The sequence below is a fragment of the Perognathus longimembris genome, chromosome 5, assembly GCF_023159225.1.
Source record: "Perognathus longimembris pacificus isolate PPM17 chromosome 5, ASM2315922v1, whole genome shotgun sequence".
In the NCBI taxonomy this organism is placed as follows: domain Eukaryota; kingdom Metazoa; phylum Chordata; class Mammalia; order Rodentia; family Heteromyidae; genus Perognathus; species Perognathus longimembris.
Window position 1 is genome coordinate 85,682,513 of NC_063165.1, and position 25,926 is coordinate 85,708,438.

At 37.4% G+C, this 25,926-nt stretch overlaps 1 protein-coding gene across 1 annotated transcript in view; it reads left to right on the plus strand.

The window, feature by feature from the left end:
- LOC125351356 (protein Largen-like) overlaps positions 1–12,444 on the plus strand; it is a 138,726-nt gene extending 126,282 nt beyond the window's left edge. Inside the window, exon 2 of the mRNA XM_048346038.1 lies at positions 9,942–12,444. Coding sequence (XP_048201995.1) covers positions 9,942–10,691 — 750 coding nt within the window. The 3' untranslated portion in view covers positions 10,692–12,444. The remainder of the gene's footprint in view (positions 1–9,941) is intronic.
- Positions 12,445–25,926: the final 13,482 nt, after the last annotated feature.

Consider the following 25,926-nt stretch of genomic DNA (forward strand, 5'->3'; position numbering starts at 1 on the left):
ATATTTATCATTTATTCCTTTAGTAGATTAAAAAAGAAAAGAAAAAAGTTATTGAATTTAATTGAACACACAAAAACTGAGACAAATTGCATACAATTTTACCTTCTTGTCGTTAAAAATATTAGCTATTTGATATTCTTTTTTCCTTTTTAAAAATTAATTAAATTGTCAAAGTGATGTGCAGAAGTGTTACAGTTTCATACATAAGGCAGTGAGTACATTTTGTATCCAACTTGTTACCTCCTCCCTCATTTTTCTCTCACCTTCTCCCCTCCCCTTTTCCCTCCTCCCTCCTCTTGAGTTGTGCAGTTGGTTTAGAGCATACTGTTTTGTAAGTATTGCGGTTGCATTGGTTTGTCTTTTATCCTTTGTCTTTCTGTTTTGATGCTCCCCTTCCCTTCCCTAGTTCTGATAAACATACAATACCCAGGGTACCAAAATCAGTTACAGTGACATCAGGGGTAAAACCATGGGGAAGAAAGACAAAAGAAAAAGGTATAATTTCACATGGTATGTTGAAAACAGCCTCTTCAACAAATGGTGCTGGCAAAATTGGTTCAACACCTGTAACAAACTAAACCTAGATCTTTATATATCACCCTGCACTAGAATCAATTCCAAATGGATTAAAGACCTCGAAGTAAAAGCAGATACCCTGATGTCATTGCAGGAAGGACTAAGAGGAATACTTGAGTTCCTTGGCACAGGATAAAGGCCCAGAAATACAACAAATCAAAGAAAGGTTGGACAAATGGGATTCCATCAAACTGCAGAGCTTCTGCATGGCAAAGGACATAGCATGCAAGATAAATAGAAAGCCCTCAGATTGGGGCTGGGATATGGCCTAGTGGAAAAGTGCTTGCCTCATATACATGAAGCCCTGGGTTCGATTCCTCAGCAACACATATATAGAAAAAAGCTGGAAGTGGAGCTGTGGCTCAACAGGTAGAGTCCTAGCCTTGAGCAAAAAGAAGCCAGGGACAGTGCTCAGGCCCCGAGTCCATGCCCCAGGACTGGCAACAAAAATAAAACAAATTAAAAGAAAGCCCTCAGATTGATATTCTTTTATAAACTTGACTATAAATGCTGACCATTATTTACCAGAATATAGTATATAATTTGCTATTTATATGCACATTACACAGGGAAGTAACACACTAAAATGTACAGTATTTATGTTAAAAAAGTGAAAACAAAACAAAAATAAAAGAACAAAAAAATTTTAAAAACCCCAACATTTCAATTACCCAGGAGACTAAGATTTGAGAAGCAAGGTTTGAAGCCAGCTTGGGCAGGTCAGTTCTTGAGATTTCTATGCCAAATTAACCACCAAAAGACAGAGTGGTGGTGTGGCTCAAGTGGTAGAGTGTCAGCCTTGAGTGAAAACTAAAGAACAAGAATCAAGCTGTGAGATTTTGTGCTCCAGCACCACGACCACTGCCACCACCACCACCACCAAACAACCCCAAACCCATTGTAATATTTTTTCCATTTCAACTTTGAAGTAACTTTCTATTTTCCGTATTTACTCCCCTAAAAGTATTACTAGATGTATATGTTTGCATGTGTGTTTTGTTATTTGTTTATTTTAATCTCTTTTTCAGAACTTTCTTATTGTATTACAATTTACATCCCCCCTTTATTTTTTAAATAATTATTTATTGTCAAAGTGATGTACAGAGGGGTTACAGTTTCATACCTAAGGCCATGGGTACATTTCTTTTTTTTTTATATTTAGCATCTTTTTTTTTTCTCAAATTTTTATTATCAAACTGATGTACAGAGAGGTTACAGTATCATACCTTGGGCATTGGATACATTTCTTGTACTGTTTGTTACCTCCTCCCTCACTCCCCCTCCCCCTCCCCCTTTTCCTCTCCCCCCATGAGTTCCTCAGTTGGTTTACACCAAATGGTTTTACAAGTATTGCTTTTGGAGTCATTTGTCTTTGTATCCTTCGTCTCTTTGATATTCCCTTTCACTTCCCTAGTTCTAATACCAGTATATATACAGTATCCAGGGTACTCAGATGAGATACAGGGATAGTGCGGGGACAACCACAGGAAGGGGATACAAGAGGATCATCAACAATAGAAGCTATGGTTTCACATGGCATGTTGAAAGTAATTACAACAGTGATAGAACAGTCGTTTCCATAACATGGAGTTCATTTTACTTAGCATCATCTTATGTGCTCATAAGGGCATAGCTTTTGGGCTCTTGTGACCCTCTGATTCCAGCCTTTTAATAGTTATGAAAAAGGACAAAGACTCTCTCTGGCTGCTTCCTGCTGGCCAGGGGCGTAGACATTAGGGGTAAAAGGCGGAAATGTGTGGCCCCTCCAGGAGAAGGGTAGCAGCTATCCCTGGATGGTAGGTCCTTAGATAGTCTCCAAGAGGTCTCCTGAGGCCCGGGCTGAACGATGATGAAAAGAAAAATATTACTGAAATGAAAAAAAAAATTGGGTGCTAATGGCTTGGAGGACAAAGGGATGGGGTAGAGAGGTGTGTGGAAGGCAGCTGGCTGAGTGTTACTCACGCGGGTCTTCAGGTATGCCAGACAGCTTTACCTTGCTAGCCCCAAGGGAGGAACAGGTGTACCTTGAAGCCAGTGTTGGTATAGAAGCGCAGGAGCAGAAGCCCTTTTTATTCTTGACAGATGAATCCACCGTGGCTGTCCCTGGAGCTTGAGCGCGGTAGGGGTGGTCAGCAGAACCTGGTGAGGGCCTGTCCGCTTAGGTACGTACCCCCCCATTTACAATCCACGTGAAAGCTTAGTGTTCAGCCTCACTGCATGTGGGTCATTTTTATTCTGGGCTCCTGAGGCAGATTAAATGAAATATGTCACCCCTAATACATTTTATCAAGGAGGACGAGGTTGGCTTGCTCTCCCTCCCAGCCTTCCCCTCCCAGACTTCCAGCCACGAACACGACTGTGAACTTGGAAGCCGCACCACGGGTCTAGTAGAGTTCAAAGCAGAGTCTCTCACAATTGATTACTTAACCTGGATTTTTTTCCCATTATCTACATTGTACACTTTTCCAAATCAAAATAAAATGAGAACAAGTAAAAGTCACATAAGACAATTATGTTTTGTGAGATTCTGGGTATTTTAGGCTTCAAAATATGGTGTTCTTAGTTGGTCTAATAGATAAGAAGCTCGTTATGGAAAAAGTGGAACTACCCCAGTGGCTGATGGCCTCAGACCTGATAAACTGTAATATTATTGGGGAAGTAACCATTGCTCTTGAAATCCAAAGACAACCTCATAAACCAAACAAGACTAGTCATCTTTTACAAAGCTGGTATTTACTATGCACTACCATAGCCACTCTTCTTCATGCCGCTGGGCTATTTTAGTGACCGACAAAGTCCAGAGTCACTTATGGTTCATTAAAGTTCTTACAGATTCTTTTACATAAGTAAATGTCAAAGTCAGAATTAAGCAAATTGAGGAATGATTGAAATATTTCCATTTATTACAAATTCGTCACTAAGTACAACTCAATACAATTCCATTCACATGATTATTAGAGGATTTATCCATACTACTAGTTCACATATAATACCTAAAATGTGCATAAAGTTGGGTTGGATACTTCTTGATGAAGAACTATTTGAATCTTGTCACAAGATCACTAGGGGCAAGTTGTTTTAATTTGATATAATGATGAAAGTAGAAATAAATAATTTAGTTGTGAGTTTGAATTCAGGGTAAGTTGGCTCTTCTGTTTCAGTACTGGCCTCAAATTGAGCATTTCTTTCTGCTTCTAATCTGACAGTATAATATTCATTCTTCTCTGGTGTAGTCTGTCTATTGGTATCACATGAAGATTTTAGTTGGAGTTACACTCCTCGTTTTATTGTTGATGAGGATCTTTCCTAAAGAAAGATTTATTCAAATGAAAGGATTTTCATTATTTTTAAGGCAATTGAACCATATTATGTGTTTTTTACTTAAATAACATAAGTAGGTTTTAGAAAAATTCTAAATACACTTAGGGGTATATGGTATAAGTATTGAAAGATAACTATACAAATAAATAAAATTTATTAATACAATAAATGTAATTGTATAAGTACAGAATTAAATAGTTGTCTATGAATCTGAATGAACTACTTTTTAAGCAAGGTTTCAGAATAAGGTTTAAAGTTTCTGGTAAACATAGTTTACCATAAACGAAGTTCACTGAATTTCATGCAGTGTTTATCTTTCTTCCTTTTTCACTACCTAACCCACTAAAAAGCAAACCTAAAGTTGGAAAGCTTAAGAGGAATAGAGAAAGAGAATTATGACTTTTCTTTGAATCCACATTTCTTAAATTTCCACATTAAGGAGGTTATTATTGAACGCCTGCTCTCTATTGGAACAGCAGGAGGATCTTCTTACAGAGCTGAGGGCAGTGGGAAAAGCAGAGACAACTTCAGCACATTAGGCAGTTGTACAGTGAAGACACATTGCGTCGGGGGAGTAAAGGAGCGTCTCATTAAAAAACAATTTAGCTACATCCACTTTTCCTTAAGTTTATGACGTTATTTCTATCGTGTCCTCATTCTGATTTGTGATTCTCATCAGTAAAGACATAAATAAACAACAAGGATGTGCCTCAGTCCTAAGTGTTCCACCAGATCTGTCATGCTGTGTTTATCAGTCCTTTGGATGCAATATGATACTTTGAATTAACAAGTAAAACAGACATGCAACTTTTCAGGAATACAATGGATTTGTTTTTCTGGGTAGATTATACGTCTGTCACTTAGCAGTGATAAACTTTAGCTGGCCATTTAAATAAAGTGCAGAAAACCTTAATCCACTTTCCATATGGCTTATATAAGGGATTGCTCCCTTCTGTTTCTCTCTTCATTTAACTGTTATTAATTTTAACTTAGCCATTAAAATGAAGCTTTTGCCACAATATAGATGGGCCTAGAACACGGTAAGTCATCATGTTAATGAAATAAGTCAGATACAGAAAAAAATATTGAATGGAATCTTGTCAAATACACAGAGAAAGGGTAGAACTAACGGTTACTAGAGTACAATGATGATGAGATGCAAGATATTGGGATGATACAATTTAAAGGATGAAAAGTAATAAGATGAACAAGCCAAAAATGTAATGTCCAACATGAAAACTACAGTTAATTGTAGTGTATTTCATTCTGGGTTTTGAGTACAATGCAGCTGTGCTTGTTGTGAGGGAGAAAAATGAATAAGTATAGCGCAAATCAATATATTAATTCCTTCAAAAATTCATATATATATACATATAAGACATAAGTATGTCTACATATCTCTTATAAAATTGTGTCATCCATTAAATATATATAATAACATTTATTTCATTAACTATTCCTTCAAATGAGAAAGTATTTACACAAAGCAAAACATCTCTGGTATAATCCTAGCTACTCGGGAGGGTGAAAATTGAGATTCGCAGTTTGGAGCTAAGACAGCTAAGACACATAGATAGACAGACACATCTGGAGACTCATATCTCCAATCAGGAAGAAAGCCAGAAATGTAGATGTGGCTCATGAGATAGATAGATAGATATCAAACGAAACTCCAAATCTATTTGTATATATACATATACATAGATAGATATACCTATATATACATATGTCTATATACATATATATGTAAATAATTAGGTTAGTTCATTGATCCTTCTGGTTTTATAAGACAGAAACACATTAAAATCTCCCTGATAGGAGAACCTGTAGGATACACTGAAAGCTGTACTACTTAATACTTCTATTTTCATTTAACCCTAGGAATTTTAGAACTTCCCTCTGATTTCCTTAATAACCTACTGTTTGTTGAAATGTGTATTGTTTAATGTCCATATGTTTGTATAATTTCTGTGGTTTCTCTTATGATTTCCAGTTTCATTTTCAGAAACTGTGAGATGCAATACTTTTTGTATTAAGACTTGTTTAGTAACCTAAAATTTCATATATGTTGGCATAAATTCTCTTAGATGCTAAGAAGAATTTTCTGTAGCTGTTGGGATATATTCTATAAATTTCTCTTAAGTCCATCTGATCAATACTGTAATTTAATTTTGTAATTTTAATTTTTTTGCTGTTGGTCGTATTGCTGTCAGTGCAGAAGAAGTCACCCATTATTATTGTACTGGCTCCTGTCTCTCTGTTATGTCAGTAGTGTTTCATAACATTGGATACTATGAGAAATTTATATTTACAACCTTTATGCCTTCTTGATGGACTTCTATCAGTAGGTAATAACTTTGTGTCGTCCAACTAGTTTTGCCTTGAAGTCTGTATTTTCATATATGAGTATAGCTACTTCTGTGTGTCATCAGATTCAGTTTGTTTGGAACCTCAATTTCTATTTTTTTTTTCATTTTAAGTCACCATATGTCTTAGCAATGAGATGTTGTTTCCTTCAGAAAATATATTGGCGATTCTTGTTTCTGCAATCTAATCTCTGTATTTTTAAACTGGATAATGTTGATGTTTATTACTGGAAGACTTGTACTTGTTTCTCTTGACTTTTCTAATGGCTCATTTCATTTAAACAGGGTTCAGTGTTTTGGGCATGCAACTCCTATTTCTCTATATTCTGATTATGTGTGTTTATTGCTTTACTGACATCTTGGGTCTTCTATATTCTTCCCTCTTTTCCCTTTTATTGTTGTCTGAATATGATAATTCATACACCTTATATTCTAGCCTTTATGTGAAATTTGTTCTACTTAGTCTGCAGATGAAACTTTCTTCTGATTGAGATAACTATTGCTGAGATTATCTTCTTATTAAACTGACTCAGTGATAGGAAGGTGAATCACAGAAATGGTGAGACAAAGGATAAAGGATGAACCATTGCAATAACGATATTTATAAGATTGATGTTGGAAATGAATGTTACAAATTGAGAGGGAAGGGGCCAGAGAGGGGAAAAGGGGGAGAACAAGGGAGGGGTAACATTGTTCAATAATAAATGTGCTCATTATGTTACTTATGTAACTGTAACCCCTCTGTACATCACCTTTACAATAAAAAAAAGAACAAAATTAGTGGCTTGGTACTGGTGGCTCATGCCTGTAAGCCTAGCTACTCGGGAAGCTGAGGTCTGTGGTTTGAAGCCAGAGTGGGCAGGATAATCTGTGAGACTGTCCAGTTCACTACCACACAGCCAGAAAGAAGCGCAGCTGTGTCTCGAGTGACAGAGAGTTATCCTCAAATAACAGGGCTCACAGACAACAATCAGGCCCAAGGTCAAGCTTCAGAGCTAGCAGAAAAATTGTGTGATTTAAAAGTAAAATGACAGCTTAAAGGCTGTTTTAGCTAAAAAGCACCAACTCTTTACCTGGGGCCATGAATTAATTAAATGCAGAACAAAAGGATTACCTCTGTTTCCCTGCCCTTTGCTCCCAAACCTTCTATTCTGCATTCACCAGGCAGCCATTTTGCAATCCAGGAAGGAGCACTTAAGAGACAAAGGCCACCCTTCAGGCAGCAATGGTTATTATTGCACTACAGCTCCCTCTGACGAATCCTGGCACAGGTAGCTGCCAGCCACTGTGATTTCCACTTGCCACCTCTGACCACTGGACCACATCGGTGACTAGGGCTGCTCAATAATTGTACACGCTTCTTCCCTTTCCTCAAGTCTTCATCCTCTATTTAAACCCAAAGCAATTGTCTGTTAGGACGATGGAATGAAATGCTACTGTCACTTCTCAAGCCCTTCCTTTCTCTGTCCTTCACAATCACTTTTTTTTTTTTTTTTTGGCCATGTTGAAGTTGAGGGACTTGACCTGATCTGTGAGATCTAGGAGTTTAGCAAGGGCCTAAATGTCATGAATTGAGTGAATTTAGTTAAAGCCTTTTTGCTTGTTAATAGCATAACTTCACCAGGCTTAATTTAATTCTGTTTTATCTTATTTCTGGCATTTTATACTTAATCATTCTTTGTCTTTGACCACTGTCACAATTTTATTTACATTTGCTGTGATTACAAATATGTTTATATTATTTATTCTCTTTTATTCAGTGATTTTGTTTATTATGCTTTTTAAAGATTTGTTGAATTTGTATCAGCTTTTATTGCTTACATTATTATAGAAGTTATATTTTTCAGTCTGTGGCTTTAGTACCCTTCCTAAAATTTTTAGATGCATTCTCAGTAAGGTATAAATTCAATTACTATCAAATTAGTGATTTTCCTCACACATGATCTATTATATATATATGTATTATGATAATCTTCAGTATTTAGCCACGTTTGATGACTGGAGCCTGAAATCATGGTACATGCATGGAGGGGGCGTGTATAAATTGGAGGATCATGGTTTTAGGCCAACTTGGGCCAAAACAAATTTTTGAGACTAAATCTCAACCAATGGCCAAGCAGGCATAGTGGTGTGTGTTTCTTATCCCAGCTGTTGGGAGTAATAATGGCCAGGCACAGTGACGGGTGCCTACCATTTACAGCTTCCCATCTCACCATGCCAGGAAGCTTCAGGTCTTCTTTAAATGACTCTCATTCTTCGTGAGAGAACCTTTATCAGACTCCTTCTGACAGGATGCTGGATCAGTGGCTCCTTGACCAGGTGGTTCCAGTTAACCTTTCAGAAGGAAGTCACATCTTTCTTACTGGGTACTTTTCCTGACACATGATTGTGCGTCACAGAACTTGGCAGTTGGACTATCATTTGTTAGATGTTCTAGTGGAGGTCAGTCCTAGCTAATAGATTCCCTATTCAGTCACATCAGTGTTCAGTTTTTGTGTCTTATTTTCTTAACATTGAATGCATACTTAGAAAATGGTACAGTAGAGGTTCAAACCAGTTGAGAACTATGAAACCCTCATCTGGAAACCATCTTTACGTCCCTTAGGGTTCTGAGTTTTCTTTCATTTGTTACAGATATGAGTATACAATATGACTAAAAGAGTAAAAGATGGAAAGAGTTCTCTACTTGAAATATATTGTCCCTATGAGCCAGACTGTTCCATTACCTGCCAATTTATCGTCAAATCTCTCACTTAAATTTCAACATACCCAACTAGAAATAGAGAATGTACTACCACTGTGTAGTCATCTATGGATAAGTTTGTTCTAGAATATTTCTTTCAGAATAATTGAGCAATTCTTCATGTAATGACGATGTCCAAAAACAAGTGGGAAACAACATGTTCTTGCAGGGCATTCAAGTCTTACTACTGGCCAAAAGAAAAGATTGTCCTAGACATGATGTAATAATATGATACACAATATAACACAATACACAATAGATTGATTTAAATCATTATCAAAGTATTCGCTTCATTTGTTTTTTATTTTTCTGTTTTTGGACATACAATCTACTTTGACTGAAAAGGTTGGTTTTTCCTTCTAGGGAAAGAATCCGTGATAGCAAGCAGATTGGGAGCTATGATGGTCTACAAAATACAACAGAGATCTGATGACTGAAATGAAAAGATAAACTCATTTAAGATGGAGATGTAATTTTGTTTTAGGAATCCACAGTCATCCAAAGTCATGTTACTTTTGGTTAACAAGAGCCAATCCAATGTTCAGATTGAGAATTTTGTATTATCTGGGTTTTTGTCATTTCCTCATGAAATTATAGTAGGGGGAAGCTTTCTACATGTCAAGCCAAAGTCATATCTGCCTATCGTTAAGACCTGGTCAGTTATTTGCATTGGCATTCTTCTATCTTTAATGGCTCTAACAGAGCCAAGAGTCAAAGGTATACAAAATTAGCATATTGTATTCCAGACACATGCAGTTGGTCATGTTCTCAGAAGTCCCTCATCTTCTGTGATGGTGGTCTGCAAATGCACAGACTGCAGACCTGGAGCAGCAATGCAACGCGTGGTTCAACGTTAGTCAAGGTGACCCTAGCAGATCAAATCTTTATGTCTTCCGTTGGGTCCTTCTTCAACCACGATCTGCTTTTTCCCTTAGGTGGTTCACCAGATTGATGCCTTGACTTCGGACCTGCAGCTGGAGGACGAGATGACTGACAGCTCCCAGACCGACACGCTGAACAGCAGCTCCAGCGGCACGACGGGCTCCAGCCTGGAGAGGATGAAGGCGCAGGTCCAGGCGCCTCCTCTCCTTGCGCCCCTGGCGCACCCCTCTGCCATCCTCACCGTCCTGAGGAAACCCAACCCCCCGCCGCCCCCTCCGCGGCTGACACCCGTGCGGCGCGAGCCCCCAGCCCGCCAGGCGCCCGCCTTGCACCCCGCAAAGACCCACGGCCATCTCGCTCAGAATGGGGGCTCGCCCGGGATGCCGCGCAGAACCCCGAATGGAGACGCTCGGTGCCTCTCCGGCAGCCACGCCGACAGGATGCCTGCACAGCCTCGAACCCACAGACCCGAGGAGGACAGGTGCCCCCAGGCCGGGCCTCGGGAGCGGGTGCGCTTCAGTGAGAACGTGCAGTACCACGGCTACTGTCCCGAGTGCGAGTCTCGCCACCCCAGGGGGAGTGGGGCGGCCCACGTGCATGGTGAGCCGGGACCCCTCCAGACCCCGGGACCCCTCCCTCCCGCCCCCTACCCTCCTCCTCCTCCTCCCCCGCTGGAAAATGGGGGAGCAGGGGCGAGCCACAGCCACCGCTTCCCCCCTCCCCGACCCCCAGCCGTGCCTCTGTCCACCGCACCAAAGCCACACAAGACCATCTTGAGAAAATCAACGACCACAACCGTGTGATGGATGCCATCTTCAAAGTTTTTTTGGTTTGGTTTTGTTTTCATTATCTTCTATACTATAAACATGAAATCATAAGCAATGACCACTTCCTACTCAAGCAATAAAGGTCCAACTATCTTAATCCGGAATCCAACAAAGTGGCATGGAAATCACCTGGTAAGTAGGTAGCCCGTTGCTTATGTCCTGGGTTTACATGGTCTCCAGTGGTATCTCAAAAAGCTGCAGCATAACATCAGAGTCCTAACCTATTACTTTTGCAATTGACTATGACAAACGGTTACCTTCAGGTGTCAAATATTTTTTTTTATTATAAAAAGAGGATTACAAATATTTTGGTTGGTTGATAAAACCAGGATGATTCACTTTATTCATTCCTAACTCATCTATGCATTTATAACATCTCATACTCTTAACTTTGAATGAGTACTTTTTTGATAAGAGATTTTTAATACCGAAGGACTATTTTATTTTTCCAAAAGATGTTTGCCACCAGTTTTACATTACTAAATGCTGAGACTATACCAAAAAGCTTATTTTCTATATGATATAGTTATGAATTATACATTCAGATATATGTAATAATGTATTTTAACCTGTGGAAATAGCATCATGTCAATAAGTGGTCGTAGATAATGACAAATCAAATGTTTCCCAGCATTAAAATGAAGCAGTGGTTCATTTTTATCTCATGTTAATGTTCAGTGATAAAAGTTTGGACAAGTTCACAGTGAATGCAAATCAGACCTTTCTAAAGTAAATATCATAATCCATTTTGTAATACTATTTTACACATTGCCACACGATTCAGTTCAATATGATACTTATAGAATTATCTGCTGAACTCATTATTCCCAGCCTTCCTTTTTCCTCTCATTCCCAGCCTTCTTGCAGAATTCAGTGCATTATATGCCAGCCAATTGAAGCTGTAAGTCTTTTTCTTTCCATCTATATCAGAAAGATCTCTGCTTTCCTGAAAGTATCCATATTTATGGGAGAATTATAGGAGGAAAATGTAAATGTTTCTGGTAATAGGAAGTAATCAACATTAGCCTTAAGCTTTTTCCTTTGAAGTTGAAAGATGTCATAGTTCTTTGCCATTCCATACTAGAAAGAGGGAAGGTTTGTTTTTTGGTTTTGTTTCATTTTTCTTTTTCCATTTACCGTCACTTAAAAGTCCTTTTCAGAAATCTGACTACTCATAAGACAGTTTGAGTTCCCAACAGCATTGATTTGCATAGAAATGATGTTTTGCCCTAGAGCTAAAATTCTCCCAGGTACCTTTTCTCCTTTGAGTCATAAGAAGAAAGAGTGGCTGAAAACATTTTTGGTCCTTTAAGTGGTAAGAGCAGAGGGAGTCATGTTAAGAGGAAATTCATTCACTGTGTAACTTAAAGAATGCAATGATGGTGCAGGTTTTTGTTTTTGTTTTTTTACTTAACTTCTGAGGCAGTCTTCAATCTTGCAAAAATTTCAGGCTATAATGTAGTAATTTGGAATACTGTTTTTAATGAGCTTTCTATTAAAAGATGATAAAGTATTTTTGAAAGAACATAAAAAGAAAATGGACTTTATTTTTAAAGATTGAGAAACTGAGTGAAAAGCAGAATATCATGTTAAACTTCACTCAACATGCAATTTTTTCTTTATGTTTTGCATATGGAGGTAATGAAACCAGAATAATCCAATTTTTCAGAAAGTTGTGAAACATAGAATCTATAATCAAGAGGACAGAGTCTTTAAGTTATAAAATGTATGATCACTATATTTAAAACTTATGAAAATGTGACAAGGTAAATAAATGATTAACATGTTGAATGCAAAACTAATGTGTTTGTAATTATTTTTGTATGGTAAATCAAACCCAAAAATCCTTGTCCATGCTAACAAGTGTGTTATCCTTGAGCTACAGCCTCAGCTTTTGTTGTTGTTGTTGGGTTTTTTTGTTGTTGTTTGTTTTTTTGAGACAAGATTCCACACTGTGTAGCCCAGGTTAACCTTAAACTTGAGATCCTATTGCTTCAGCTTTCCAAGTCAGGGGATTATAGCATTTAACCTTTTATTGTAAGAATTCACTATGTATATTTATTTTTATCTTTTTTCTAGGATTAAAAAATTACTGTTTCATATTACCTTTAAGTGCCTAAACCAGTTGAGTGTATAAACAATCATGGGCAGATTTTGTTAACTTTTAGATTGTCTTCCTTTTTCTGCCAGTTACATAATAATTACCTTGGCATTTGAAACTCTGACCCTTGTTGATGTTTGAAAACTAAGGTGGATGTCAAAGTAGAAGTTCCAAATCACAAATCCTTCACAGAACAGATAGTTTGCTTGTAGTGAAACTAGTTGACTGTGTTACATCATTAAAGACAGGTGAATAAGGAATTGGTCAGATTCTTTCTCAAGAAGATTTAAGGAAATGGAAAATATTTCCAGGCTCCTAGATTGAAGAATTAATATTGTGAAAATGGTAATTCTGACCAAAGCAATTCACAAATTCAATTCCATACCCACCAGAATCCTAACAACATTATTTAATGATAGAGAAAACAATCCAAAATTTCATAAAGAATAACAGAAGACCCCACATAATAGGAGCAACCCCTAGCAGGTGGAACAGTGTTGAAGTAATAACAATATTATACTTCAAACTGTATTACAGAACCATAGTAATGAAAACAGCTTGGTACTGGCACAAAAAACAGGCATGAGATCCAACGGAGAGAACTAAAGACCCAGAAGCAAACCTACAGAGCTATGACCATCTAATATTCAATAAGAGAACCAATCATATAGGCTAGAAGAAAGACAGTCTTTTCAAAAAATGGTGCTGGCAAAACTGGATATTCACATGCAGAAAACTGAAAATAGATCCTCATACAGTGTCACTTCAAAATGCATCAAAGAGCAGAAGCCATGAAATATTACAAGATGAGGAACACTAAAGTTTATAAGCACAGTTCAAAATTTTCTAAGAAGAAAGCAGAAGCACAAAAATCTAAGAGTTGCTTCGTGAAAGAACTGAGAAACATCAAAGTTAAAAGATTCTACACAGCAAATGATAGAGCTAATAAGATAGAAAACTCACAGAATGAGAGATGAGTTTTACCAGCTATATATCAGACAAAGAGTTAATAATATATATAAGTATAAGCATACTTATATATACAGATATATGATATATATACTTATACATATATACTTATCATATATGTATAATATCATATATATGTATATATTTAGAGCTCAAAAAAATTAAACCCTCAAAGAATAATCCCAAGAGCCAGGCACCACTGGTTCAAACCTGTAATCCTTACTGCTCAGGAGTCTGAAATCTGAGCATCACAATTTGAAGCCAGCATGGGTAGGAAAGTCTGTGAAGCTCTTCTCTCCAATAAATTACTCAGAAAAAGCTGGAAGTGGCCATGTGGCTAGAGTAAGAGCAATAGAGTAATAGAGCCTTGAGCAAAATCAGCTCAAGGACAGAGCCAAGGCTCAAAGTTCAAGCCCCAGGACTGGAAAAACAAACAAACCCTAAATGAAACAACAACCCAATAACTAAATGGGCTAAAAATTTAAAGGGAAATATCTTAGAAGAAACAAAAATGGCCAATAGACACATGAAGAAAAAAGTTCAACATCCTTGGCCATAAAGGAAATGTAAACCCAAACAACATGTGAGATTTCACATCACCTTGGTTAGAATGGCCATTAACCAGAAAACTAACAATAACAAATGCTGATGAGGATGCAGGTAAAAGGGAACTCTATTAAACTGTTGATGGGAATGTAGCTCATTCAACCACTCTGGAAAGCCTTTATACAGCACAGCACAGCAAGGAAAACTAAATCCACCACAAAGTATATTTATTGCAGCATTATTTACAATAGCCAAGATATGGAATCAACCCAGCTATCTCTCAGTGGACAGTGGCTCAAGAAAACATAGTATATAGGATGCTAGACTTTCACACAGTGAAGGATATTCTTAGCAACACAAAGGCTCAATAGCTGTGCACATATGGTCGTATAAAATGATGCTTATCAAACTGAATTCCAAGAAATGGAAACAGGAGGGTTTTTTGTTATTTAGATTTTTATTTTTTTCTCTTTTTTGTTTTCGGTACCTCTTGTCTTGTATGTAAGTTTATCTGTTTTGGGGGAGTGGAAGGGTGAGCACAGAAATGTTAAGACAAAGGGTGAAAAAATACAGCTGTGAAACTCACTAGATACTATGTTGAAAATGAAATATACAACTTGTGTGGGGGGGGGAATGCCAGGAGGGGAAAACTAGGAGAAAAAGAGGGAAGAGGTCACACACACACACACACACACACACACACACACACACATCGGAATTCTACTTATCCTTCAGAAAGAATGCTAGTACCATTTGTAAGGAAACAAACAAAACCTGGAAAAATTATATTAAGTGAAGTAAGACAAGTCTGGATAAATACAGGTTGAATGCTTTCCTTCATTTGTGGGAAATAGAATGTGCCTATAAATCTACAAGTAAATACATAGGTGATATGCAAATGATTATAAATGAATGAACTGAAGTACAATAGACTATGGAGAACACAAATAGTACAATTCTTAAAAAAAACTAAATCAAAGCTCAACAAGATATATACTAGGAAATGGGTACTCGCAAAAGTGGGGGAGAAGGGGAGAGAATGAATAGGAAGGGAACAGAATGCAAGAAAGAATGCATTATATAAAGCCCAGAATTGAGAAAAGTAAGGGAGAGGGTAGATCAAAGAGGGGTGAAAATGTTGAAGGGGTGACATAGATCAAGATGCATTATATACATAAACTGCTTTGTTAAAGGACAAAAATTCAATACGTACCCTAAAAATTACAGAAAGTGAGGGTAGAGATGGGTTGGGAGGGGGGTGAGAATGTTGAAAGGAAAGTCATTCATGGAGGCACTGTCATATAAACTGCTTTGTTGAATGGAAACTACTTTGTACAACTATTTAAATATAACAAATAGTGGCTGGGGATATAGCCTAGTGGCAAGAGTGCCTGCCTCGGATACACGAGGCCCTAGGTTCGATTCCCCAGCACCACATATACAGAAAACGGCCAGAAGCGGCGCTATGGCTCAAGTGGCAGAGTGCTAGCCTTGAGCGGGAAGAAGCCAGGGACAGTGCTCAGGCCCTGAGTCCAAGGCCCAGGACTGGCCAAAAAAAACAAAAACAAAAAAAAAATATAACAAATATATTAAATATACACAAATCTAATGTATACATTCATCTATCTAAAATTGTAAAAAATTACATTGCATCCTTGCTATTGAAACACAGTGTATATTTGTATACAGTATATGGGAGTTCGAAACTTGAAAATCTAGCTCTGTATCAACTGTCTCATTGCATAATTGTTCTTAATCAAGTTACTTCTAGATCTGTGGCTTGCTCTAAAATGAAGACATTAGCACAATGCCTTCAACCTAATAGAGCTCTAGGTTTAGTCCTAGTTGATAAATTAAAGGGCAAGGATTCTGTCTACAGAAGGTTTCAGTTGCATAACCAATTCCAAACCAATCGCTAACACTACAAACCTCAGTTCTCATCTAGGCATTGATGCTGGGATGGAAGATGAGTGAAGTAATATGGACACGCAACTTCAGGGCTCCACAGTCTTCGGCATTAAGAGTTTTTTTGAACAAACAGAATCACCAGTCGTCTACCTGAATTTCTGCATATCTCACAAATACCTACCACGCTCTTGCTTACCCTCACCTGTCTTGTTTTAAATCATGTGATTGCAGCGATGAAAATGTGGTGCTTTCGTTTTTCTGCTTTATTTGATCTATTTCTTTGCTAGGTTTTGGTCATATACTTGTTCCCCAAATTATGTGGTTTTACACATTTTGTATCTTACATCATTGCTACTCTTATCTATCCTACTACAGTCCAAGTCCTAAGATTTTGCCCCTCTAAAGAATCTGTCCTCCTAACAATTGCTCATGAGTACTAATTATTTAATGAAAGTCAAAGTAATTGCTAGCAATGAACCATGAGCACATACAAAGCATTGTGAATTTGTGATATTTTTGCCAAGTTATTCCTGTTCCTTGTTAATCTGCGGGATTCTTTTGTGTTTGCATAGTTGGAGGCTAATGATACTTTATTCATCTCATTTATAAAGTATTTTATTTGCATGAATTTGTGATTAAAGATAAATTGAAGTTAATGAATTTCTTTCAGCATTGCTAGTGCACATATATCATTTTTGACTTACTGCATTCTGTGAGTTAGCAAATCAGAAAATTAGCATGATAGGAAGTGGAGTAACTGCAACAGGCACCCTCGATTAAACTTTTTGGACAAGAGTTTAATTGCTGCTGATAATATATAATAATAGCACCTAAGTAAATTCATTTAGACGATAGTTTATCTACCACTAGGTGTTCATACTTCAACATTTGTTCAAATAAGAGATTAATCAAGATTTTTTTTCAAAAAAGTAAGAATATTTATCTTTGTAGTTAAAAATATAAAAACAAAAAAAACTTGACAAAGCATAAACTATAATTTTGCTGTAATCAAAGTGTGTAGTATAGCATATTTGAATATATATCTCAGTGACATGTCTTTAGACTCAGCACTAAGGTCATACAACCACAGCAGTTTATGAAATTAATACTGTTAATAATAGACCACTGGCGTTACTTTTACTAAATCCCGTCACTGTTTAAGATGAAATCTGTGTGTTAGTATGTAGTCCGTGTCCTAATTAAAACTTCGTGGTTGTTTTATCATTTTAAATGCAGCACAGGAAGTCTTGGGGGTTATTTCTGTTTAGTTTTGCTTTGCTCGGGCTGACCCTGGGGCCTGCATGTGAAGCCTGGCTGCCATCCTCCAGCATCTCCACTCGAGGCTCATTCTCTAACACTGGAGTCACAACTTGACTTCCAGCTTTTCCCTGGCTAATTGGAGATGAGACTTTCACCGGCTTTCCTGCCTGGTCTGGAAGCTTCATCCTCGGGCTTTAGCCTTCTGAGTAGCTAAGATAACAGGTTGCAGCCACTGTTCTATTTTCAACAAGTAACCGTGAATGAATGCTTCAAAGTTTCTCCATATGACTTGGGAGTAAATATTCTGATCACCTTGTTTTCAATTTTCAGCTGCATTTAGCGTGCACAGCTTTCCTGTTGGATTTCTCCAAATCATCTTAACTTTTGGCAAAGCTTCCCTTATGAAGCAAAGCCCCGCAATTGCTCTGGGGCAGGTCCTTGTCACCTCGGAAGGTGCATTTGCCACCTGCCTGGTCCCGGGAACTCTTGCTTGCGTGGGACTCCATTTTGCCATATTCAATAGAGAAAATTTCCTTTCAGCATTTAATCGCAACGCGGAGATTTAGATGGTGTATGCAGGGCCTTGTTACCTCCTGTGTAGTCCCCTTCCACCCTCACGCGTGGAAAACATTTAACCAGGTAATTTAATACAATTTCTTGTAACAGTAGCAATGTCAATAGTTGGTATATATCTTAAAACATTCGAGTTGAACAAGCTACACAATAATTAAATCTAATCCTTTCATAGGTTGTAAGTGGACTGACATAGGCTCAATAAATTTGTATAAATTCATGCACTGAACTGTCAGATTTCTCACTAACTTATAGCATGCAGATCTTCTAGAAGATAGATAGGTACATATCAATATGTTTAGAACCTTGACACAAAAGAAATAAGAAAAAAAGCAGAGTTAATAAAGTAGTCATTTATGCAGGTAGTGATCAGAAAAAAGTCAGCAATGTTAAAACAATTGAAACTAAAACATAAAGCTGGGTGCCAATGGCTCATGTAACCCTAGCTAGACAGGAGGATAAGATCTGAGGATTGTGGTTCAAAGCCAGCCCAGGCAGGGAAGTCTTTGAATTGTTCAGCACTGAAACCCACTATATTGGAAATGAACTATACAACTCAGTGGGGTAGGAGGGCGGGAATTGGGAGGGGAAAAACTGGGAGAGAATGAGGAAGGGGATAACACTGTTCAAAATGAAATGCATTCATTACTTGACTTATGTAACTGTAACCGCTCTGTACACCACCTGTACAATAAAATTTTAAAAAATTAAAAATACATGTTAAGCTAATACATGTTAATACATGTTAAGCTAACTTCTAAATATCTTTTAAAAAGTATTTGAAACTCATAGCCAATTAATCACAAAAAAGCCAGAAGTAGAGCTATAGGTCAAATAGTAGAAAGTTAGCCTTGAGTGCAAAAGCTCAGAGACAGAGCCCAGAACTTAAGTTCAAGCCACAAGACTGGCACACACACATACCCAAAAGACATTAAAACAAAAATTGGTAGGATAAAAGATACTCATGGAAGCTAACACATCAATTAGCTCCCCTTAGCTACTTCACCGTGTCTATGTATTGCAAAAAATATAAAATTTTGTTAATTAGCAAAAATAAGTAAATGAAAATGTCTGAAAAGAAATGAACGATAAGGGGCTGGGGATATAGCCTAGTGGCAAGTGTGCCTGCCTCGGATACACGAGGCCCTAGGTTCGATTCCCCAGCACCAAATATACAGAAAACGGCCAGAAGCAGCGCTGTGGCTCAAGTGGCAGAGTGCTAGCCTTGAGCGGGAAGAAGCCAGGGACAGTGCTCAGGCCCTGAGTCCAAGCCCCAGGACTGGCCAAAAAAAAAAAAAAAAAAGAATAAGAAATGAACGATAAGATTTTGTACTTAAAATGTAAAATGTTACTTGCTGGAGGCATGACACAAGTGGTAGAGTGCCTGCTAACACAGATAATTCAAACCCCACTACTGAATTTTGTTTTTACTAGATACAATGTAATAGGCATACTCTTAAAATAACACACATGTTCAGTAATACTTGTACTATTCCAATTTAAATTAAAACTTGCATTTTACTTTTTTCTTTTTCTTATTTTTAGTGAAAAACTGCTTTTTCCTTCTAGGGGTGAATTTAGTTGATAAGAAAGATTTCTAGGACAGGCCTGCTACATAAATGTTCCCATGAAACTGAAATTTCTAGTTTGGTTTAGTTGTTCACTGAGTTTCATGCATTTAAGACTCATTCTAAACTCTAACAGAGACTCTGTGCAAATGTGGATGTACTGATACAAGTTGTATCCTCAGGGTCGGAATCAAGTTAAAAGTGAAAGTATGGTTTGCAGATGGAACTATATTAATACTATTTTAAACCCCAAAACTATGCTGCTTTTCTTTCTTTTAGGAAAATTCTAAGCCTTTTCATATGCCTATACTCAACATTTACAATAAATTGATTTTCTAAACCTACAAATTTAATGCTTCACGTTTTATTTCATGCCAAGAGCTTATCATGTGATAGTATGCACTGAATGCAGGGTTTTATTTCTATGGTGTTGAATGAAATCATGTTGGTGAGGAAAGAGCCACCATCTCATTTGACTGAAAAACTCATCCGCTGACTGATTCATAGGATGAGCAATTAGATACAATGTACATTAGACTTTTCTATTTTCACACTTGTTTTTCTTGTTATTCCCTCCTGCCAACATTGGGGCTTGAATTGGCACTGTCCCTTAGTTTTTCCTCAAGCCTGGCACGCTAGGATTCGAGCTGTACCTTAGGTTTTTTAGTAGTTAATTGGAGGTAAGAGTTTCACAGACTTTCCGGCCCAAGCTGACTTTATTGTCAGATTTTTGCTTTCCGAATACCAAGCCTTACAGGCATGTGTCACTGATACTTGGGTTTCTATTGCTTTTATTTAGTGTATTATCCTTGCAATATTTGAAGATAACCATAGTGAAAGGAATATTTTTACATTTGTGGTTCCCTGCATGAGAGTTTTCTTATTAATAGCTCAAACAAAAACGTAGTAGTTCAAAAATGTAGCATTTATTTTCAGTTGTCAAGGTTTAGTCCTTGTAAATCTCCCAATCCATGAACTGAGGAAAACTTATTCTAAATTTCTTATAATCCAAGTGGACATAAATATTTGACAATTATTTGATTTGAACAAATCCTGTGAAAAACAGATAGATGAAAATAGATACGGCAGAAAATAGTGAGGCTGGACAGATGGGTGAAGGAACTGGGAAATTAAAAACAATAAACACTAAAAGGGCTAAACATTTTTAAATAAAATCAGCAAGTTAAAACTGAACAAAGCAACAAGCTTTCTTCCCACCATCTTCTCCTTTTAGATGTTAAGTTACAAGAATAAGGAGACATAAAGGGCTGTCTGCAGCTGCGTTCTGCTCTGGAAAGCTGCAAACTCTTGGCCTGGGTAGGAAAGAAAATTGGAGGGAATGTCTGGCAAATGAACGTCTTGACACTCTCCTACTCACCTAGTGTTTCAGGTAAGCCCAAATAACATGTCTATGCTTTTCACAAGAAACAGAAACCATCTGGCAATGTTTTGGGCAACAGCCCACCAAGAACTATTATCAGCATTGCTTGTAATGAGTAGGGATTACTAGTACAGCATTACCGGTACTACAGCTCAGAAAGTGTACACATCTCATATAAAGACCACCATTTTGATTTTTCATTCATTTCTTGTGCAGGAAGAGGGAAATGTTTCTTCCTCCTAATTGTTCATTTTTGTTTTTCTCATTTCCCTTCATTTCTTTCCTCCCCCTGATAATAGTGCTACCTCAAGATATTTTAGGAGCTTTTGTACAGTAAATTAAGTCTTAGTGATGGGGAGCAAATTGTTGAAGATAGTGCAAAGGAATTAGGATGCTTCTAAATTCTGATAGTGCTTTTGGGAGAATTGCTGTCCAATCTTGGGTCTCAAGAATAGTCATTTATGGAGAGGGGTAGAATTTTTACTAAACACAGGAAACTGACTCGAGTCTCTTTTATGGCCCAGTATCTGAAATAGCTTATGGTTTAAAGTTCCTGTAAAAGTGTGAATATGGTTGAGATCTGAGGAATTCAGTTCAAAGCTATCCCAGAAAGAAAAATTTGACTGTGTTCCCAATTAGCTAGCAAAAATGATGTGCTGGAGGTCTGGCTCAAGTGGTAAAAACATCAGGTCTCAGTGAAAAAGCAAAGCAAGAGTTCAAGATTCTGAGATCAAGCACCAATATTCACACACACACACACACACACACACACACACACACACACACACACACATGGTTTTGCAATATAAGACAATCTGAAAACATATGTCCTAAATTTCTTAGCATTTTATGGTAGAAATGTTGTGACATGACCAGCTGAGGGATGGAAAGATTCCCTCCGTTTACTAGTATCTCTACAAAATCATAAGTAATTGAGAGCCATACATGAAAATAATCTCAAGATGTCTCACCAGCTAGAAATTATTACTTTAATAAATAAGATAAAGTAGTAAGGAATGGAAAGAAAAGCAGACACATTTTACGCTTCCCGCAGAGAATGGGAACAAGATTCAAAGTGTTAGCTCCTGTCTTCAAGAGTCTTTATACTCTCTGAGGGGAAGGAGAGAGGAAAGCATATGGTGGATGGAGATTAGGTGTAGCAACTGCTAACCATCAGATGAGCATGCTGAGTGCAGCAAAAACATGGAGCTATGATCTAAGACTAAGAAACGCCCAGGGACAATAAAATAAATTTTTAGAAATTCTTTGTCTCTTTACTTACTCATGAAAACTTTGCAACCTTTTAAGATCTCAAAGGAGAAGGCAGGCACAGATATCCACTTTATCCCTGTCACTCTAAAATGAAGTGATGGGAGGAGAGATTGCAACAGTTTTGTTTCCCCCCCCCCCCCCAGTTTACTTCCTGGTTCTAATGCCTGTGCCTTGTTCTTTTAATTTTTATAAATTTTAATTTCCCTCTCCCTTCATTGTCTGTCATGTTTTGGAGACAGCAAAACACCACAGTTCTGAGGAATATTTCAGAACTTATGAGCCTTATTTTTTGTTTTCTCACATAAGAAACTCTGTATTATCAATAGAGTTAGAATTACCCAAATGATCCTCATATGTCACCAAATTGAGAATCATTAAATAGTTCTGTACAGATTACATCTGTATAATACTATACAGATATGTCTTTAAATAACAAATACACAAAGAAATCAAGTATTAGTGTGCAGCAATAGCAAGAAATCAGTACTTATATCAATCTTATTTAACCTTATACAAAAGACAAGAATGACTTAAGAATCCATATTTTTAAATTTGTGGTTGCTAAAGCTTGCATTAAATAATGCAGAGTTACTGGGATAGGGCTTAGCTTAAAGTTCATTTCAACTGGGGAGTATGATGCTCATATTATTTTTTTCCTTTCATGCATTTGCATTTTTATTGTTATTTTAAAGGTGATATAGTGGGGTTACAGTAACAAAAGTCAGGTAAAGAATACATTTGTTTTTTGGACAATGTCACCCCTTCCCTCAATTTATGCTAGTTTTTCCCTCCTGTTCCCACCCCAAAGTTGCATAGTTCATATACAACATAGTGTCTATTGAGTACCACTGCTACATTTGTTCACCTTCTGTCCCTCCACTTCCGTGTCCCCCTTGCCCTCCCAAGGACAGATAACTGAACAAACATGACAAGAAGAAAAGAAAAATGTCAACCATGAAAAAGACCTTGTTTCCATTTCCTGGAGTTCATTTCAATAATTATTTTATACAAGCAGTTGCACATAGGTATTGCAGCTTTGTGTTCCTAATATCATCCTTTGATTCTATTGTATTTGAAGGCCTAGAGACTTGTATAATTGGTCATGTCTCAGTGTATTTTGTCTTTTACCATCTCGTTTACTTGTAGATTTATAGGCATATTCTAGCTACCATGAATGACAGAAACTATGAAACCTATGTTTCTTTGGGTCTGCCTTCTTATTATAATTTTTTTCCAAGTCTTTCCACTTCCCTATGAATGTTACAGTAGCATTCTCTCTGGTGGGTGAGTAGAATTGCATTGTGTATATACCACATTTTCTTGATCCATTCATCCACTGAGGGGCATCTGAGCGGATTCCGTATCTTGGCTATGGTAAATAATGCTGCAGTGAACATGATTGTGCTGGTAGCTTTAGTGTGCCTTGCTTGTCTTCTTTTGGATAAATGGAGTCATAGAGGAACCTCTATGTTTAGTTTTTTGAAGAGCCTCCATATGGCTTTGCAGAGTGGTTGAACAATTTTACATTCCCACTGACAATTTAAAAGAGCTCCCTTTGAGTGATATCCCCACCACCATTTTTTTTGTTAGTTTTCTTGATAATGGCCGTTCTAACTGGGATGAGGTAGAGCCCCAAAGTTGTTTGGATTTGCATTTCCTTTATGGCCAGAGAAGGTGAATTTTTCTTCATGCATCTATTGGCCATCCGTCTTTCTTTGAGAAGTCTCTAAGTGATTAGCCCATTTATTAATTGGGTTGTTGTTTCTTTGAGGGTTTATTTTTGGGGTTGGTTTAATTTTTGGGGCTCTAAGTATATTTTGGATATGAGGCCCTTGTCTGATGCATAGCTGATTAAAATCGTCTCCAGTTCTGTGGAGTTTCTAATGATCTTGTTAGCTTTGTTCTTTGCCATGCTAGTTACATTTCTTACAATCAGCTTATATTTTCCATATAACCTATAACCAGCTTCAAACTTACCCTTTCTTTTACTGGGTTCTACTTTGACATTCAGGATGTACAAATAATAGTAATGGTACTTACAAACAGGGAACAGTGCTCTCTTTGGCCTTTGGTTATTGTCCTTGCTTACTTTTAGTTTTGTGATATTGAGGCTAGAACCCAGGATCATGTTTAAGTGAGATATGTACCGCACCACAGTTGCGTGTATATTTTATGTTTTTCTTAAAGGTATCACCCACTACTAAACTTGAAATAGAGCCTACCATAGGATGGTTTGAATAAAAAATAAATTAAAAGCACATCACAGCTTTTAAAAAAAGTCAAATATTTCAGTAGAGAAGACCCCAGCTTTGAGAGTAAAAGCTAAATAAGAGTTCCCAGGCCCTGAGTTCAGGCCCTAATACTACTACTAACACACACACACACACACACACACACACACACACACACACGATTTATAACATCTATGAAGTAATTCTGAAGAATTTTTATATTCCATGTTAAATAAAATTATGTTCTATAGAACTCATTATTTAGCTATTAATTTTGATATGATAAAGGAAAAAAGATAAAAACAATAACTTTAGATATTAATAAGAACTCTTTATTTCAATAAAACTGTGAGGGAAGCAAAGTATTTAAAGTTGTGAGGGCAGTCAGAAGCAGGGGGCTCACTCCTATAATCCTAGTTATGTTTTCCTCCTGTCTCCACCCACAAGTTGTGCAGTTCATTTTCAACATAGTGTCTAGTACGACTGCTGCATTTGTTCATCCTTTGTCCCTCCATTTCTGTGCCCCTTTACCCTCCCAAGAGAGACAAACAAGCAAGACAAAAATGAAAGAAAACAAAAAACAAAACCCCAGTTTCCATTTCCTGGAGTTCGTTTCAATAAATATTGTTTTATATGATCAGAGGCACATAGACATTGCACCTTCGTTTTCCTTTCCTAAGAACATCCTCATTTGATTTTTTTTTTTTTTTGCCCGTCCTGGGGCTTGAACTCAGTGCCTGAGCACTGTCTCTGGCTTCTTTTTGCTCAAGGCTAGCACTCTGCCACTTGAACCACAGCGCCACTTCTGGCCATTTCTGTATATGTGGTGCTGAGGAATTGAACCCAGGGCTTCATGTGTACAAGGCAAGCACTCTACCACTAGGCCATATTCCTAGCCTCTCATTTGATTTTTACTGTGTTTGAATGCCTAGCTTCCTGTGCAGTTTATCATGTTACCTCTGGCTTTACTTTTATTTAAAAAATATTGTAAAGGTGATGAACAGGGAGGCTACAGTTACATAAGTAAGGTAATGAGTACATTGCTTTTCAAACATTTTTACCCCTTCCCTCATTTTCTCCAGCTACCATTCCTCACTCCCCTTCCCTGAAGTTGTAAAGTTAATTCTGAACATAGTGTCTACTGAGTATCATTGTCGCATTAGTTCATCCCCTGTCCTGCTGTTTCTGTAATTTACTTTCCCTTCCATGGATCAGATAACATACAAGACAAAGGGTACAGAAAACGAAAACAGAAAGAAAGAAAAAAAGAAATACAGGACATATGTCCTCCACACAGGACATAAAAAGAATCTCTTGTTTCCAATTCTTGGAATTCATTTCGATTTGCTTCATTTATTTTTGAGTAATTTATTGGAGATAAGAGTCGTATGGACTTTCCTGT